This window comes from Salvia hispanica, chromosome 5 (assembly GCF_023119035.1).
Source record: "Salvia hispanica cultivar TCC Black 2014 chromosome 5, UniMelb_Shisp_WGS_1.0, whole genome shotgun sequence".
In the NCBI taxonomy this organism is placed as follows: Eukaryota; Viridiplantae; Streptophyta; class Magnoliopsida; order Lamiales; family Lamiaceae; genus Salvia; species Salvia hispanica.
The window spans coordinates 11,295,644-11,315,100 of NC_062969.1; the positions used below are offsets into that span (position 1 = coordinate 11,295,644).

Below are 19,457 nucleotides of genomic sequence, written 5' to 3' on the forward strand. Positions count from 1 at the left end.
AATTTAATAAAATTAAAAAAAAAAAAAAAAAAACTAAACCGCGTCGCATCGTCCGTGACCCATCGTCCGCCTCGTCCACAGTGGCGGACGATGCGACGAACGATGGGTATCCTCCGCGCATCGTCCGCGATGCTGCAGTGGCGGATGATGCGACGGACGATGCATTGTCCGTCGCATCGTCCGCCCCATTGCGAATGCCCTAATGAGACAATTGAGAATATATGAAACTTCGTGATTTAATATTTCAATTTAAATATTTATAGGATAGATTAGAATTTAACCAAACTTCATAATTTTAATAACTATTATCCTTATAATGTAATTAAACAACAAATTGGAATTGAATTATTATTTAATTCTAATTCCATTTCGAATCCATAAAATTCTAACCAAAAAAACAAACGTTATATAAGACTAACTTTAAAGTTAAGATGCAATATCAATTTATTTCCACAGTTCATGAATTACAATTAACTTATTTTATTCAGAGTTTTCAATTTTTGTAGTAACCATTAATTTTGCTCATAAAATACAAACGATTTAATATTTAATTGCAGCTTTAGAAGCCCAATTCGAATCATCAAACGGCCCATCCCCCCTCAGAAATCGTAAAGCCCTAATTGAATTTCCCTTTAAATAACATTCATCTTCCCCCAAAACCCTAACACTCAAATTCAGCTCAATTCATCACAACAATGCCGGCTGGGCACGGATTGAGATCGCGTACCAGAGATTCATTCTCGCGGGCCTTCAGAAAGAAGGGTCCCACCCATCTATCCACCTACCTCCGCACCTACAAAATCGGCGACTATGTGGATGTCAAAGTTAACGGTTCGATCCACAAAGGCATGCCCCACAAATTCTACCATGGCCGAACCGGCCGGGTCTGGAACGTCACCAAGCGTGCTGTCGGCGTTGAAGTCAACAAGCAGGTATCCATCGCTTCCTTAATTCCGGACTAATTTTGTTTCTGTATTTTGCTTCTCGTATTCAGATTGTGTGTGTGCGTAGGTGTGTTTTCAATTTTGTATTTTGCTTCATTTTTAATTGTATATGCGCTTAATTGGGGTTTCTGTGATGACAAATCCTAAGGCTGTTTCTCAAAACATTCGCAGTAGCCGCCTGAAAGCTTTCGCCTTTCTGATGCTTTTATTCTGCCTTGGGATGTTTTACTTTGCCAGCCTTGTTTATGTAATATGAGGTTACTAGACTCGATTTGTTTGTTTGAAGTAAAGTAAAACTGGAACTGAAATATTCAATAAATGGAGGTTACTTTTGATCTCTGGCTGATTCTCAACACTGACAGTCTCTGCCTAAGAGCTTTTACTTTGCCAGCCTTGTTTATATAATATGCTCATAAATAAAAAATGCTATGATGTTTCTTAGTGATCACTTAAATTGTGAGTACTTGAAATAATTTATAGCTACTATTTACAAAAAATGTCAATGCTAGACTGATTGTTGTAGCCTTAATGAGCTCATGAATACCTTGCCTTTTGCAGTATGACTGTTGATTTCCTTTGGTTTATTTACTTGATCATAGATTGTCTGATGTTTTCTTTCTTATCTGACCTTTGTCTGGATTATGATACATTGATTCAGGTTGGGAACAGAATCATAAGGAAGAGAATCCATGTCCGCATTGAACATGTTCAGCAATCACGATGCCACGAAGAGGTGATGCTAAGGATCAAGAAGAACGATCAGTTGAAGGCTGATGCAAAGGCACAGGGTAAAATCATCAGCACGAAGAGGCAGCCAGAGGGGCCGAAGCCTGGATTCATGGTGGAAGGTGCAACATTAGAGACTGTAACTCCAATCCCCTACGATGTGGTCAATGATCTCAAGGGTGGTTACTAAGTGTTTTTTTTTGTTAGATGTCATTGCTTCACAGTTTGATTATTTTTGTGATGAGGACAAAGAGTTGGAAATTGACCGCTCAGACCCTTTTTGAGCCACATTTTGTCAAATGTTCAATGTTAGCTTATAAAGCTTTAGTTATTGTGACCTTGGAGTACCATACTAGTGATTTTTATTATTAATGAAAATATCTAACATGGAGAAGGGATTCAGATAATGGTGGCAATAATATGGAGTATTTTGTTTCAGATTTGTTAAATTAATATCATAGATTCTTTTCAACTCATTCTGCATGATTTTCAAAGGTTAAAAGTTTTGTACTTGATTTGTATATAGTTCTATAGTTTTTTAATGCAGCTATTTGTATATAGTTCTATGTTGGCTTCTTCTTGTACTTGGGATTAGAATTTTTTTTTACTTGGATACATCAAATTGCAATCCTATCCTAATGTTACGCCATATGTATTGGATACTATAAAATTGCACATCAATGTCACGCTCATTGTGTACCAATAAATTGCTATGTGGATGTTTATAAGAACGTTCTCATTATTGTAGATATGAATTTAAAAGATTTGGACATCCTCTATCCTTATCCATGTTCAGGAGTGGGCACAAAGAAAAGAACTTGTGCTTAAGTAAAGACCTTGTTTAGTGTACAACACAACTCAATCCCCATTAATTTTAGGAAATGCATTAACCCTTTTGCAGGAAACTGCAAACTATCTTTCGACACAAGTAACATTTTTTCTTGCTTTCTGTATAAGTAGTAGGGGCTATGTTGCAGCAACAGTAGGCTCTTGCTTTTCAAGAGACTACATCGCAATGAAAGCTCTCTCAACTGCCATGGTTATCCTAGTCGCCCTCACCCTGGCCTTCACCTCTGGTTCACACTACGATTCCTTAATTCGTTTTTGGCTGTTCATACTATGTTCCTTATTCGTTTTAGTTGTCGATAATCATCTGTGTTGTTTCAGCCATTTCAACATTACTTCCGGAGCATCGGTGTGTCAAAAGTCTGCAGTCCACCACAACATGTGATGCATATAGATGTGAGCAAAAGTGTTCTACAATGGCTTATGGTCATGGAATATGCAGTGACAGCAATTGCATATGCACTTATTTCTGCCCCCAGCCTCCCAAATAGAGTCTTTCTTGTTTCCTAATATTCAGTTTCATGTATGATTTGCAACAATAAGAGATTTCTTTCAATCTCTTGTGTTTTTCAAGAATTGTGTACACCTTTATTTTTATTGGAGATTGGAGAACACATTGTTGGATTTATTAGCATGAGCCACTATACTAAAATATCATTTTCATGTGATTTATATATCGACAGTAAAGTACTAGCAAGTTTGACTTAAAAATTGAACGGATCCGGAAATGAAAACATGACCTAGTTTGGGTTAAAAAATTTAGAATTTATCATTAGGGGTTATCTATTTTTATGAAGAATTGGATTTGTATGAAATGATTCTTGGAAGAAATGAATGTGGTCAATTGGTATTCATTTGTTGCCGTTTTCGGTCGACCACCTATGCAATGTTGTCGGACAAATATGCCCTCGTCATTTTTTACAAATTCCACCATCTACCCCCACCGTCTTAGATGCAGCAAATCCAAAATCACTTGTCTTCGAAAACCCTCGCCTCTGTGACGCCTACATCGCGCTGTAGGCGTGGAAGAAGGCCATTCTCTCATATCCCTACAATCTCACCGCCGATTGGGTTGGATTTGACGTTTGCAACTACTCCTACGTCTTCTCCCCAATGCTCAACAATTCCTCAACCACAGAGGCATCACCGACTATTTGCTTAGAGAGAGAGAAAGCTGCAACATGTGCATTTGAAAGTGTGACTAAGGGATCGAGATTTTCAGGGTCAATTTATTCATCTTAACCCCAATTCTTGGTCCAATAAATCAAACGAGAAATAAAAATCAAGTTGGAAATCTAACCAAGGAAATAATGAAGGAACATTTCGGGTCGTGGGCATTAACGAGGGCCATGCAGATTTGTACGTGGAACACCGAACTGACATTAATGCTCAGTTTTATCCTCGATTTTGCTAATTTAAGAAACACCGAACACGCCCTAAAGATAATTAGTGATGGACTAATGCACGATACACAAGCCCTAATAGGGTAGTGATACAAACTCCAAACTTTTTCAACACAATATCAACATAAGAGCATCCACTATAGGTGGACACTTTTTGGTGGACAATTTTTTTTTTGTCCATAGCCACTTTTTATTTGTCCACGGCCACAAAAAAAAGTTTCCGCAGCAATAGTGGACACTTTTGTTAGCCACATTTCACTTTATTTTTATTCTTTGTATATTTTAATTCAATTAGACTTAAAATTATCGGACTAAAAATAATTAGAAAATGAGATAATAATAAAATTAAAAAGTGCGATGAGACCAAATATTCGTTGTATTAATGGATACCGGAAAATTATACAACGAACATTTTATAAAAAAAAACATATAAAAACAAATAAAAACACCGCCACCATCTACTCGGTGGTGGAGTCGGAATCCTCTGTCTCTTCTTCGTCGCCCACTCCCCCCGGCGCCGCCGCCCCTGCCCCCGTCACCCCTGCACCCGGCGCACCCGGCCCGCTGGACCAGTCAGCCCCAGATCCTCTCTGATCCTACACATGAGATCATAGTATATCGCCTTGGTGATCGGGTCGGTGGCCGACTCGTAGAAACGGCAGTTCTCTTGCAGTTGTTTCATCAACTGCACATTCAGGTTCCTGTTCAAGACCACATGGGCCCCATGGTCCACGGACTGAGCTCCAGAAGGCGCCTGCGCGCTGCGCGATCCAGACGTGGGCGCCGAGTAGCGGGAGGAACCTGCAGACATTCGGGCGCTGCGGATACTGGCCTTCTGCCCCGGAGGGCGTGAGCGCCTAGTGTGTGTATCAGAGGGCTCCTCCGTTTGGGCGTCGTTGAGGTCGATTGATTGTCCACCGCTGCTGCTGCTGTAGTTCCCGGCTCTGTTGCGTCTATTGCGCTTCGCCCCGTGACCTTCAGTCTCCTCTGCACAGATGGACTTGAATTTCGGGCAGTTCTCGAGAACAAGAAACTCCTCCCAGTGGGTGAACTTATGCTTCCATAGCGCGTTGTATTGGGACATAGACAGAGCCTTCACGTCGGCTTCGTTGCGGCCACTCTCTGCGTTGAGAAGGTTGTTGCCGTAGATGCCCGCGGACTTCCTGGTAGGTGTCAGAATCCTCCCAAACCTTTTCCGGATCTGTTCCGCGTCACGCGGTTTGGCGCCTCTCGGCTTGAACTCATTGTAGGTCAACAAAACGCGCTTCCAAAAGCCCATCTCGATCTGATCGGTGCCAACACAGGGGTCTGATGTGACGACATCCCATGCCCTCGCCATAGCAATCGACTCGTCTTTGGTGTAGTGCCCGCCCCGACTTGCTACCGCCGACTCACTACCGCCGCTGCTGCCGCTGCCATCCCCGTCGCCGTCGCCGCCGGCCCTCCCCCCACCGCCGTCGCCGGAACATCTCCTCGGCGGGGTCTCCGGTAGGCCCGGACTCATCAGCCCCATCATCTGCTCCAGTGTGAACCTATCGAAATCAGACAAAGGAGTCTGAGTGCGCTGGAAAGAGTGAGAGGGGGTATCCGGACGCGGATGGTTGGGCGAGTCCATAGTGGGTCGATAATCTCCGAATGCCGAATGACCCAAATTCCTCTGATGAGATGACTGACCCCGATATTGGGTTTGTTGCCACGGCGGGGATGTCGGTGACCACGACTGGAATGGAGGGGGACTGGGACTCGATCCCCGGGGGTGGGACTCGATACCCACAGCTGAGATGGTTGGGAAGAAGGATAGTATCCGTATCCCGATTCTTCCGTGCCGGATGAATCTTCGTCTCTCCCGTGCATTTGGTATAAAATTCTGAAGAGTGAAATTGGAGGTGGAGTGAAAATGGGTGTGGAGTGAAAAACAAATTGGTGGGGTATTTAAATAAGCCAAAAATTAATTACAAATTCGAAAAAAAAAAAAAAATTAAAATACAAAGCGGCGACCGCGCGCGGTTTCGCCCGTAGATAGATAGCGCGGCGGCGGCGCGCTTCTCTCTCCTCCGGCTCGTCCACGCCGCCTTCGGGGCGAATGCCCGTCCGCCCCAACAAAATCGTCCGCCTCCGGGGCGGACGATTCCTCCGCAGTAGGCCGCCGCGGCTAAGCCGCGATGGGGGCGGCCGGCACGCCGCCCCTATAGTGGATGCTCTAATGTCAACACAGTATAAAATTTCAAGATTCTGATATCAACACAATATCAACACAATTTCAACACAACATCAACCGTTGACATTGTGTTGACATTTTTTATTGCTATTATTTCATGATCTGTTGATATTTTCTAACGGTCTAGATTATAGTTTGGAGTTTGTACAATATTTAGAGTTTGCATTTGATCACGTCCCAGCCCGAATAAATCTTAATTTTGAAGCATAATTATAATAAATTAATTACAAAAATTAATTACAATTGTGAATTGGACAATTGGTGACTCAGATCAGTTATAATAGAAGTCGTATCGCTTCAAATTAGCGACTTTACTCTGTGCAGCCAACCGCACCGAATCAATCTCGCTGCAGCGAATATCTGGTAGGTTTGTTAAAGGCTGTTTTCACCCTTTTTATTTTAGGTTCAAAATTCGTAACTTCTAATGCTGTAAAACCCTAATTTTTCCAATGAATCGATTTGCCAGTCCTATTAATCCTTCCGATTTCATTTCCCCCAATTCTATTTCTCTACATTGACATAGCCCCTTCTACACCACCAAACCATTCATTACTTTTCCTTCAATCTCGATTGACTCATCCCAGGATCGCCCAATCCCTCCATTGAAATCTCTAATATTGGTTTCTAACAAATCGGTTCCCATTTTCGCGATTTGATTGAGGTTTCAGGACGTAACGCTGGCGATTGGCACCGTGCGTGGGTGATGGCGGGTCCGCCACAAGTCCGCCTAAAAGTGTTGTTTGATTCCTCAATTTACTTTGTTTTAGGGTTTGGAAAGACGACGGGAGCAAAGGGCGAGGCGTTGAAGAAGAAGAAGAAGAGGGCAAAATGGTAACTGTGCTTCGGGTGCACTTGCCGTCCGATATACCCATTGTTGGATGCGAATTGACTCCATACGTGCTTTTGAAGCGTACTGATAAGTCTCACATTTCTGATGATATTACTGAGTTCAACCCCATCGACGGCCATTTCTTGAGATATAAATGGTCAGCTTTCTTTTGCATTCAAATATTGATTTATGAATTCCTTGATAATATATGAATAAATCTGTGGTTATAGCTTACCTATTAGTGGTTTAAATTTGTGTTTTCTTGATGATGTATAACTGTTTGAAAGCTAGTTCTTAGCTTTAGTTGCTACTAAGGGGATTTTTAGCTGAGTAAAAAGCTCCGGAAATTAAGCTCTTTAATCGCATCTTGTTTTACCATGATCTCATAAGCAACAAATAATTAACAAATATAACCCTACTATAATTTGTCATCTTTAACATATACCTATCAAATTTCATATCTCCTCAATTTTCTTTCTATGGCTTATTAGCTCAATTATCCAAATATATTCATACTTGAGAACTTATAATCTCTTGGAGCATCTTATACCCTGCCAGAGCTTGTAAGGTGTCTAGCTTAGCCAAACACCCTCTGACCGCTAGTGGTTGTGGGTACAGTTTAAAACAGTGGCTTCTAGGGTAAACAACTGAATAACTTTTCGAGAGTCCGAGGAAATTGAAGCATCAGATTCTTGGTCTCATGCATCATTTGGACTGGGATTCTTTGAATTATTCATTTAGCTTGTAAATTAGTCTGAATAGCAAAATCAATAATTATGTTACTCGACTTCTAAATGCATACTACATCAGAATAAATGTGAATGTTTGCGCGTGCAAATAATTGGGTCTCCATGCAGGTATCGCATACTAAGTGACAAAAAAGTTGCAGTCTGTAATGTTCACCCAACCGAGCAGGCTACATTACAATGCCTTGGATGTCTCAAGGCAAAATTACCTGTTGCCAAGAGTTACCATTGTTCGCCAAAGTGCTTTGCAGATGCCTGGCAACATCATCGTCTCCTGCACGAGCGTGCTGCTAGTGCTTTAAATGAGAATGCAACCGAGGAGGAGGAAGTTTTTGGTCGCTTCAATAGTAGTGGTAGTAATGCTAGCTTGTCAACATCTCAATCAAATCCTAATTTGTCGAATGCAAACAGTAGTTTGTACCCTACTGCAGTTACTCAAAGAAATGGTGGTGAAACGTGGGTTGAAGTTGGATACACAAAGATATACACACCAACAGCTGATGATGTTGGTCATGTCCTTAAATTTGAGTGTACTGTAATAGATGTTGAAACTAAATTAACTGTGGGATCTCCTAGTACTTTTTCAACTTCACGTGTGATTCCAGCTCCGTCACCCATTCCACGACGGGTGATTCCTGTTGGAATGGATGTTTCCAGGAATATAGATTTTGATGGGCGTATTTCATCGGCAATGACATTTTCTGTGCTTTCATACAATATCCTATCCGATGCATATGCGACTAGTGATGCATACAGCTATTGTCCCACTTGGGCTCTATCTTGGCCTTACCGCAGGCAAAATTTGTTAAGAGAGATAGTTGGCTACCGTGCAGACATTGTTTGTCTCCAAGAGGTACCAAGCAGTGCACAAATTTCCATTATGTTTTCTGGATGTTTTAGAAGTTATGTTTGAGTTTATAATTATTTTCATTATGATTGGTGAAACTAGGATAACAGTTATTTTTGGAGCTCATGCCCCTATGTTGAGCAATTAGCATTGTAGTGGAATTTGACATCTTTGAGAAAAGCTTTAAACATTTGGAGATCTTGTAGCACCAATTGTTATTACCATATACTTCCATTTCTTGAGATTTCATGTTCATTTTCTGTTTGGTTTGAAATGATCAGTTTATAAGCATTTCTTTTGTCAATATATTGAAATTTCCTTACCATGATGAATGAGTACTTTTGTAACTGTGTTGACTGAGACATAACTGGTCAATTGAACTTTCCAATTTATTAAAGGATGCTATAGTTTGAAATACTGAAATGATGTTCTTTTTTTCGTGTTATAACATGTTTACACTCTGCAACATGACCTTTTTCTGTTTGGTGGCCCAATATCCTGTCAGGTTCAAAGCGACCACTTTGAGGAATTCTTTGCACCGGAGCTGGACAAACATGGTTATCAAGCTGTTTTCAAAATGAAAACAACAGAGGTCAGTGAAAAGATCTATTTTGAATCTGGATGTCCAAAACATGTTATTGATGCAATATGCTGTTTTTCCCATAGGTTTTTGTTGGGGCCATGAAAAACATTGATGGATGTGCTACTTTTTTCCGTCGTGATAGATTCACTAATGTCAAGAAATATGAGGTGACCAAATTGTCATGTTTGTATAACATCTGTGGGAAAGTTGGTTATCATTTTGATACTTGGCACCTGTGGTTTTTAGGTTGAGTTCAACAAAGCTGCACAGTCTTTAATTGAAGCATTCATACCAAGTGTTCAGAAGAAAAATGCTTTAAACCGGTTGATCATGGTACTGCACAAGAAAGACCAATTTTGCTTTGGGATTTTTACTTTGCTGGTCATTTGTTTCATAAGTAAGATAAACATATTCCATCTTATATCCTTCCATTGTACAGGATAATGTTGCGCTCATCTTGGTTCTAGAAGCCAAGAGCAGTAACCAGGGTGCTGATAATGCCGGGAAACGCCAGCTTATTTGTGTGGTAAGATTTTAACCACATATTACTATGATGCCAATTCCCTAGCAAAACTAAAGATGCTAGGAGTAATCATTTGTATAGGTCTTACTCATGAAACATCAATTAACTTAGAAAGGCATTTGCTCTTAAGTCTGGTGCAAATAAGAATTTGAAACTTTCCAATGACTGGAGCATTTGTTTACTAAATTCAAAGCATCATCAAGACCTCGGGCTTGTCAAAGGTTAACGTGAAGTACAGAGCACTAGTAAACTTGGCACTTGAAGTTAGGTTTTATAGAATCAGTGGGCTCAGTGTTCTGGCTCCTGCTGCCTCCTTCTGCCTACACCACCCAATGGCTGTCAAAGATGATTCCTATTTATGATAGATTATTTAAATGACTTGAATTGAAAAGTAAAGGAATAAAATGATCTTGTGTGTTTTGGCCTCAAATATATCAATTATTAGCCCTTAGGTACTTCTGTAGGAATATGTTCATTCGTAAATTACTAAGCATTTTTTTTTCTCCCGTCATGTGTGATTTTTCTTGATAGCTTTGGATAGAGTTACTCCTCTGTTGTGTATCTGGATTCTGGAGTACCTAGCAGATTATCTTATGGCCATTTTATTACAGGCAAACACACATGTAAACGTGCAGCAAGAGTTGAAAGATGTCAAGCTTTGGCAGGTTTTTATCAGAGCCCACATCCTCTCTAAACATCCATATTCCTCTTTTTTGTCTAAGTACCTCGTCTTCTTCCTTTTTTAGGTTCATACACTAATTAAAGGACTAGAAAAAATAGCTGTGAGTGCAGATATTCCAATGCTGATGTGTGGTGATTTCAATTCTGTTCCGGGAAGGTGCTCTCTCTGTTCTATATAGTACACTATTATATGGTTAGCTTGGGGTGCTTGTATTTGACCTTTTATAAGTTTAATCTACTACTTGTTTATTATCACCAGTGCCCCTCATGCCCTCCTTGCTATGGGGAAAGTTGATCAAAATCATCCGGACCTAGCCATAGACCCCCTCGGAATTCTTCGTCCTCTTAGCAAATTGACGCATCAGCTCCCATTGGTACGAGAATCCTAAGAAGCCACATTCAGTGTGTCGTTTGTAATGCAAGGTAAACTTACATTCACATTGCATTGAGTTTCATTTCAGGTAAGTGCTTACTCGTCCTTTGCAAGAGTTGTGGCCGGACTGGGTCTGGAGCAGCGAAAGAAAACGGATCCTGCTACTAATGAACCCCTTTTCACAAACTGCACTAGAGATTTTATCGGCACCCATGATTACATATTCTATACAGGTATATTGTTTAGCTGTTCAATTCATTCATCCCACTCTATTTGCTTCACACCCGGTCTCTTCTAAATAACAAGATGGAGTAACATATATAAATCTGTGGTTGTAGCTGACTCGTTAACGGTGGAGTCTTTGTTGGAGCTCTTGGATGAGAATAGCTTGCGGAAAGATACTGCTCTTCCTTCTCCAGAATGGTCTTCAGACCACATAGCACTGTTTGCTGAATTCCGCTGCAAGCCAAGGTCCAGACGCTCATAATAAGAGGTAATGTGTCGCACCGATAATGATTTGTAGAGAGGGAGAGATTACTAATCGTTTCTTAATTTCTTCTTGTTTTATTTTCTGCAGGCCTAAGGTGAAGGAGAATTTCTGATATAATAGCTGTAGCTGGTACAATTTCGGAGAGAGAGAGAGATAAGTTACTGTAACGATAGTTCAATTTCCAAGTGTTATTTTAACCATCTTTGTACCTTTGTCTTAGAGCAAAAAGTATGATGAAAAACAATGCACTGCGATCGAATGTGAATGAATACAGGTTATTTAAACTATCAAGTTGCCTTCAATTATTCTAGGAAGCATTTTCGTTTTTTATGTTTATTACTCCCAACAACATTACCAATTGGGTATCCAAAAACATTGTCGTTTTTTCACCTTTCACCCTTAGTTTTATGTTTATTACTCCCCAGTCTGATTATATTATAAGTGAGACATTTAAGAAAAAAATAATATTAAGTGGGTTGAGTTATGAAAAAATAAAGTAGAGAAACGCAGAGAGAATAAAGTAATAGAGTTTAAAAGTATTGATTTGCGTTAAAAATGAAATGCCTCACTTGTAACGGGATGGTCAAACTTATGATGTGAATGATGAAGTGCTACTCTATTGCCTCCTCTCATTTCTATCATCCTCTTTTTCCCCAATCATTTAAGCAAATTATTCATTTTTCAGTGTTTTTGGAATAAAGTAAAAAATAAACGAGTTTAAAACCTTAAATGTCCTCGTTAGATTAGTTAATAATAACACTTCAGGTTTGTGTTAAAATGACAACCCATCTTAAAATGACACTGTTACACCACTTATACAGCAATATTATAAACGCTACGCAGCAATATTACAAACATTACACAGCAATTTATAGATTGCTTCGGATATTGCTGGATAAGAAATAGGAAAATGTTTTAGAGACCATAATGCTATAATGAGGTTAAAATAGTCATTTTAGATTATTTTAAATTTTTATTTAAATTTATGTTTTGTACATATACCATACTACCCTTATGCATATGAAACATTTATTTACATTTAAAATTACTTGCTTAGGAAAGTTGTGTGTATATTTATGGATTGCTTGATTTAAGCAAATATATATTCAAATCTTCCTATCAATCTCTCATAAATTTCCAAACAACTTATTAGGTAATATTAGTTTATTTAAATTCATTACATAAATATGCTTATGAAGTATTCTTTCTAACTTCACGTAATACGTATTAGTTTATTTAAACTTTAATTTAATATAATGAATTAACCTTTATTTAAATAATACTTTATACAATATTTTTTAAATTCTAAACTTATAGGTATTTAATAGATTTAATGAAATAATTATTTAATATTATTAAAATACTTTATACAAGAATGACTATTACTATTTTAATAATTATTTAGTATTAATAAAATAATTAGATGTGAATGACTATTACTATTTCGTTGGACGATAACACTAAGAAATTAAGTATGTATATGCATGTAGTCATTTTTATGACTAAGAATTTTAATAGTTATTTTATAGTACAACTAATAAAATAATTTGATGTGAATGACTATTATTATTTCGTTAGATGATAACAATTAAAAATGAAGTGTATGCACATAGTAGTCGTTTTTATAATTTAGAATTTTAATAATTATTTAATACTCTCTTTAAAAAATAATTATTTAATAGAGTACTAATAAAATAATTTGATGCGATGACTAACTATTCCGTTGGACGATAACACGAAGAAATTATGTATGTGCATGTCGTCATTTTTAAGACATAGAATATTAATAATTATTTAATAATTGAGTATATTTTGATAAAAGAGTTTAATTTGATGAGTTGGCTTTTGATATGAATTTGATTGATTACTTAGATTAAAGATATAATAAATGAATTGTCTTTCCTTTTATAATTTAAAATAAGGGTATATTAGTCCATATAATAATTTGATTTATGGCAAAGTGACATAGGGGTATTATGGCTTGGAGACATTATGTCTCTAAATCATCACTCAAAGAAATATTGATGTATAAAGACCAGCAAATTGCTGACCGTCTTTTTCAAATTTTTATTTTTTTTTTGCCACGTGGCAGCTTATTATTATTCATCCACGTGTACAAATGATTGGCTAGGAATAGTGGTATGATATTATTTTAAAGGGTGGTTGCACCCTAGCATGCACCTAACACCTAATATATCAAACAATTTAAAATAAATCACAATTTGTATTATGTTGAATTTTCTTAATAAAAATCTAGTGATATATTGGTTATTTATCTTACGAGTATTCATATGATATTATATAGTTATATTATCTCTTAGAATTTTTAGAACGTTTAAGTCAAAACAAGTCCACGTCCACAAAATAATGAACACATAAAATAAACAAAAATAGAATTATGGATCCTAACTTCGGCCACAACATGATATGTTTGATAATCTACAATATATCATGTGTAGAAGACCTCTATCAGTTAGTTAGAACAAGCTGAGACTGACTAATAATAAAGATACAAAAAAAATGTTTAATTTTGGAGATGAATAATGTTGATGGAATCATGCATTAGAATCTGCAGCAGCTCCAGCTGGTTTTGCATTGAGCAGTGGCTGCAAAGCCTTGACCACGATCGTCATATTTGGTCGGAAATCGGCCTCGTATTGCACACACAGTGCCGCCACTGCTGCCATCTGCATCCACCATAAAAACCACATCATCCTCTTTTCTACATTAAAATGCATAACTTCATTCATTAGACTTGTTGAAATATACCTTGGCCATGGCCTTAGGAGGATAATCCTCTTGCAGCTTTGGATCTATGCATTGTTTCACTTTATCTTCACTCAATCTTGGAGTTGCCTGCATCCACAAGATTGCCATTTTTAATTTACCAAACTCTTTTAGCATACATATTTTGATGATACATTTAATTATAATATGAAAATGTAGATGTACTTACCCATGTGACTAAACTTTGTTGCCCTTTTGGCATAGTGTGGTCCACCGGCTTCCTCCCCGTCAAGAGCTCTAAAAGCACTACTCCAAAGCTATAAACATCGCTCTTCTGAGTTATCTGCCCCGTCATCGCATACCTAATACATCCCATCCATAGTGTGATCACAAACCAAGTTAATTAATTCAGAAGTAATTGCATCTAAATATATGAACTTTCAATTGTTACGATCGGTTGTCAATTGTTCTATGAAACTAACGGGGCAACGCTACTTTACCGGTAAAATGGCCTGAACTGTGTGTTTTTATCATGTTTTGTCTTATCGATCTTCCCTACCAAACAGAATGTACTAAACAACACAAGTAAAATCGGGGGAAAGTTTTGAACTCACTCGGGAGCATGGTAACCGAAGGTCCCAAGAACCCGAGTGGAGTGCAGGCGAGCTGCGGTGTCGGAGCATTGATTGGTCAAGCTATAATCAGCAACCTTGGCAAGAAAATCATCAAACAAAAGCACATTGCTAGATCTAATATCACGATGCACGACCGATGGCTGGCATTTCTCGTGCAAAAACTCAAGGCCCTTGGCCGCGCCGTGGGCAATCTTAACTCTCTGATTCCACGTCAGCAGCGGCCCGGGCTCGGCCCCCTGCACCCCTTTCCGACCGTGCAAAACGTCATGTAATGAGCCCATCGCCGCATATTCATACACCAAAATATGGTTGTTTCCTTCTAAGCAATATCCGAGCAATGACAAGAAGTGCTCGTTTTTAAGCCTGGACACCGTGGATAGCTGGTCCGGGAAGTCGGTGTCGGGATCGGAGGAGCTCGTGTCGAGCTTCTTGATGGCGGCGGGCTGGCCGTCGCTTAAAGTGGCATAGTATACTCGGCCGTAGGATCCCTCGCCGAGGAAGGATTTTGGGCCAAAATTGTCGGTTAGTCGGTTTAGGTCGTTCAACGACAACGCCGGAAGCTCGATTGGCAACGACTTTTTTGGCGCTCCGCCTCTTCCGCCACCCCGAGGGTCTCCTCGATCGCCTACACCTTCATTTATTTAGCACAAACTTCACTTTTTTTTAGCGAATTACGCGCTGATGTGATAATCGGTTTGAAACACGTGGTCAAAACAACGTCTAATTAAGGTCAAAATGTTTTGTAAAAGTGTTTTAAATCGGTTTCTGCATCAACACGTAATTCGCTGGGAAATGGAAGGATGAAATGATTACGAGAATCATAAACTTCATGATTTATTTTTCAGATCGAGAATAGCTAGGACAGACTAAAATTTCTTCATTGTGATTTCTTTAGTAGTAATAGATTAATATAACCATCTTTTACCTATTACTTTTTGGATTGTTCTACGAAAATGTATTCCAACATTTTTATAAGAATCAATTACTTTCTTCACTAAAACAACCATATTTAATGTCCGTGGACAAAAATACAACAATTGCCAATTAAGAAATATTCTGCAAAGAAATGAAATTGAAGTATTTTGATGAGATGAAAGATATGAATTACCTCCTCCGGTGGTGGCGGGCTTAAGCGGGGTAGTGTATTGGCTGGGTGGAGGCCCGGCGGCTTCTTCCTCACCACCTCCACAGCACAACATTTCTCACCCTTTTAAATCTACCAATTACTACAAATTTACTCAATATCTGCACACAATTCCTGAAGAAGAAGAAAAGCATCTTGCAATCAAAATTGGAAAAATTAATATGATGAAAACAAAGAAATGAATGAATAACCTGATAAAGAGACAGAAAGATGGGAATTAACCAAATCGCCAAGATACCTTTCTGTCTAAATTTTCGTATGCAGTTTGAGGCAAATTCAAAAAGGCACAGTTTGTTGTGTGTTTTCGCGGGAATGTCGCATGCCACGGTTTGAGCCACACACTATTTCGCCAGAATAATCACATAAATACTTACTACTTATTGATTGCCATAAAATGTGAATAAATTAGAGATGCCTAAAATATTAAAATTGTCATAAATGGATAAGCTGATGATGGCACACTATGTCCGGCATGATAGTAGCTTTATTTAACCATTTCTTATACTCAAATAGGTATATATAGGTTAAATATAATATATATCATTCTACACATAAGTCATAATGTATTTGGTACATTTGAAACTCGTACCATAAAATAAAACAATGGTTTATGTAAGATACTTTTTGATATTTTTCACTTACTCTCTATTCCTTAGAATGGCTTCAACTTTCAATATTTTTATAGTCATATTATACAAAATCTCGTGACGGAAATTTTATTCATCTTCTTGGAGTCAAAGGAGGAATATTTGTGGTACTTTCATGAGTTACAAAATAAGTCATTTTTAAATAATTTGCAACGTAGACAAGATTATTAAGTTTATAAAGATCCTAAATTCAATTTACTATAACTTGTCCTCCTCGATAGTAAAGATCTTCTTTAATCATCTAGACTCGATATTTATTATTTAAAATAAAATATTTTCAATAATCAAACAAAAAATAAACGTCGCCTGAGAGATTCGAACTCTCGCGGGGAAACCCCATGTACTTAGCAGGCACACGCCTTAACCACTCGGCCAAAGAGACGGTGCTTAGTTTCCCTTTCTATTAAATTAATATTGAATTTTAGACAATGAAGGTACGTACGTGATGTAACATGATTTATTTCATATTTCGATCTGAGCAATCATCGATTGGTTTTTTTAAACCCAAACAAGTCAACTTTTGATTTTTTATAAGTGGATGAAGAATAGCAGAGATTTTTAGGAGTGCATTGTTGGGCTTGAATAACAAAATTGCTTCAATTTTCGGCCTCGTAATCTGGGTGTGCAATCGGCCCATCACCGCTGGTAGAGGTAAAAAAATTTCGATTAGATTTTTATTAAAATTAAAATACTCTTTAAACTAAATAGATATTACGAAGTGTCAAAGTAATTTAAATCTCATTCTCAAAATCGATAATAATACATTATTTATTTAGCCACACACCTTCATATATCTTTATGAATTTTGTACATGAGAGATAACGCGGTATAGAAAGATGTTATGATTTTGTTGCATGGCTAAAAAAACTCTGTATCTCTCGATGGGAGAAAGAGCAATGATGGAGATATCGGAATTCACATACATCGTCATCGGGTCTAGCTAGTGGATTACTTCAAAGAAATTAATATGCTCATCGAATAGAAAATTTAATTCTATCTCCTGAAAGAATATTTTTAAGCGGTGAGATAAGGGATAAAAATAAAGGTTTTGACCACATTAAAGTTGTTCTCAAATACATAAATCAAGTCCACGATGGTTTTGCAAGTCCATTCAAATATCATCATGTTGCAATTGCGAAGAAAAAAAAATACTACCAAGTATGGTCAATCTCATAATAGTACAAAAATTCCTCCAACGATATTATATTATTGAATATGAACGTCTTGCAATATTTTTAAAATTTTAACAAAAATTATGGCATAGCCCATGGAGGTTATTTCTGCGATAATGGAACGAAGAGGGTCGAAGCTTTTTAGCTTGTTTATGTTTTCAATTTTTTAGAATCATTTTTCGTTTTTTATTTTTATTTTTTATTTCTTTTCCTCTTCCCTATATCTGTCTTTTTCGATTTTTTATTATTTAAATTCCCTTTGTATTGTATTTGAATATATTTTTATAGTAAAAGAAAGTCAGGAAATTTAAATTGGGCATTTATTTATGGGTTTTTGGCTTTTTAAACCAAAACCTTTTCCCGAATTCCGGGTTTTCCCATGAACTATGAGATTTGTTTTTAAAACCACGAACTTTCATTTCGTTAGGATTTTCCCCTGGCGGGTCAACGACAAAACCCGAGTTGTCTACATATCAATTTTAATCCTATTTGTCACTAAATTGATTACTTGGATACTATTTGGCACAATAATACATACACTCACAATTATTACATAACAAATGACAACTTTTGAATAAACAAAACACAACTTTAACATTTTGAATTATGCTATTCGGGTCGGAAATGTGTTATTTGGGTCGGGTTGGGAAAATCCTAACGAAATAAAAGTTCGTGGTTTTAAAAACAAATCTCATAGTTCATGGGAAAAACCGGAATTCGGGGAAAGGTTTTGGTTTAAAAAGCCAAAAACCCTTTGTTTATTGATGTATCAAATTAAACTCATGATTTTTAGAAACTCAATGCCTAAATGCATTCTCTACTACTTACAATTTACATGTGACGATCCACTAAATTTTCAATCTTTGTTGCTTTTTTCATTAAAATATATTTGCATCTCAATCCTTTTTATGAACCTAAGTGCCGTCGGCAAATGCTTCATATTTACACAATTTGTCGCAACAAAATTAGAAACATAAATGAACATGGTGAAGTCTACATTAATGCACGAATTTTCCTTGTTATGTAATTTCAACATCGTGAATCTTCAAACATTTTAATAATGTTAAAATTTTCATTTTGTTGCAAAATTATTAACAGTTGGTCCCTAGATAGTTGACACATCGATAAAATGATATTTAAAAGATGATGATTTCGTTTAAGACCGAAATTAGATAATTTTTTATTCAAGTTTAAGAATAAATATATTATTAATGGATCAATGTCAAACTAAGGCTTACAATAGGTCACATATCACTTCTTCTTTCTTATTTTCTCCAACACATAATGGCGATAATTATAAGAAAAAGACGAATAAATAATAAATTTGGTTTTTGTTTATACCTATCGAACTTTTTCTCTTTTGCTAGCTTTTGTTATTCGTCTTTTCCAAACAATCAGTTTATAGGACAAATGTACAATTTCCTTCGCTTTGAAATCTCCTACAAAATATTTAGGCCATGTTTGATTGGTGGGAAATTAAAGTTGACAAGGAAAATGATTCTTGGGAAAATGAATTCCAGGAATATGATTCCTAGTAACTTTACTTTCCTGTGTTTGGAAAATATCAAGATTTTAAATTTATATTTAATTTAAACACCAAACTAAAATTATATTTTTTATTTTTTATTTATATAAAAAAATAATATTGTAAAATTTTAAATAAATTATTAATTACAATAATAATAATTATATAGGAGTAATTATATTTATTATTACGATGGATAGTTTAAATATGGATTATCCATCGTAATATATAATAATATAATTATAATTATAGTTACATGGAGTATTATAATACTCATTTATTATAATAATAAATATAATAATTATTATATTATAATTATAATATTTATGAATATTATAATTGAATAAATTTTATAAATTAAAATTGCACTATGACTTTATTGATTAATTATTAATTTA

The 19,457-nt window shown here is 36.9% G+C and overlaps 3 protein-coding genes, 1 long non-coding RNA gene and 1 other non-coding gene across 5 annotated transcripts; 3 read left to right on the forward strand and 2 right to left on the reverse strand.

The window, feature by feature from the left end:
- Nucleotides 1-648: 648 nt before the first annotated feature.
- Nucleotides 649-2,007, forward strand: LOC125191296 (60S ribosomal protein L21-2). Its single transcript, XM_048088809.1, has 2 exons — nucleotides 649-932; nucleotides 1,603-2,007. The coding sequence occupies exons 1-2, from the start codon at nucleotides 696-698 to the stop codon at nucleotides 1,858-1,860; spliced, it is 495 nt and encodes a 164-aa protein (XP_047944766.1). The 5' UTR covers nucleotides 649-695; the 3' UTR covers nucleotides 1,861-2,007.
- A 497-nt stretch (nucleotides 2,008-2,504) lies between these two features.
- LOC125191297 lies at nucleotides 2,505-3,147 on the forward strand. Its single transcript, XR_007171081.1, has 2 exons — nucleotides 2,505-2,746; nucleotides 2,838-3,147. It is a non-coding gene; the product is annotated as an uncharacterized LOC125191297 (long non-coding RNA).
- A 3,399-nt stretch (nucleotides 3,148-6,546) lies between these two features.
- On the forward strand, nucleotides 6,547-11,496 carry LOC125188845 (carbon catabolite repressor protein 4 homolog 1-like). Its single transcript, XM_048085908.1, has 12 exons — nucleotides 6,547-7,123; nucleotides 7,824-8,565; nucleotides 9,065-9,151; nucleotides 9,226-9,309; nucleotides 9,389-9,475; nucleotides 9,582-9,668; nucleotides 10,277-10,330; nucleotides 10,412-10,503; nucleotides 10,606-10,720; nucleotides 10,808-10,952; nucleotides 11,058-11,212; nucleotides 11,297-11,496. Exons 1-11 carry the CDS (start codon nucleotides 6,966-6,968, stop codon nucleotides 11,204-11,206), a joined length of 1,800 nt encoding a protein of 599 aa, XP_047941865.1. The 5' UTR covers nucleotides 6,547-6,965; the 3' UTR covers nucleotides 11,207-11,212; nucleotides 11,297-11,496.
- A 2,122-nt stretch (nucleotides 11,497-13,618) lies between these two features.
- On the reverse strand, nucleotides 13,619-15,960 carry LOC125190851 (probable protein kinase At2g41970). Its single transcript, XM_048088259.1, has 6 exons — nucleotides 15,907-15,960; nucleotides 15,680-15,829; nucleotides 14,551-15,196; nucleotides 14,166-14,298; nucleotides 13,979-14,065; nucleotides 13,619-13,896 (listed from the first exon to the last, which is right to left on the reverse strand). Exons 2-6 carry the CDS (start codon nucleotides 15,768-15,770, stop codon nucleotides 13,765-13,767), a joined length of 1,089 nt encoding a protein of 362 aa, XP_047944216.1. The 5' UTR covers nucleotides 15,771-15,829; nucleotides 15,907-15,960; the 3' UTR covers nucleotides 13,619-13,764.
- A 702-nt stretch (nucleotides 15,961-16,662) lies between these two features.
- On the reverse strand, nucleotides 16,663-16,744 carry TRNAS-GCU. The gene has a single exon. It is a non-coding gene; the product is annotated as a tRNA-Ser (tRNA).
- Nucleotides 16,745-19,457: the final 2,713 nt, after the last annotated feature.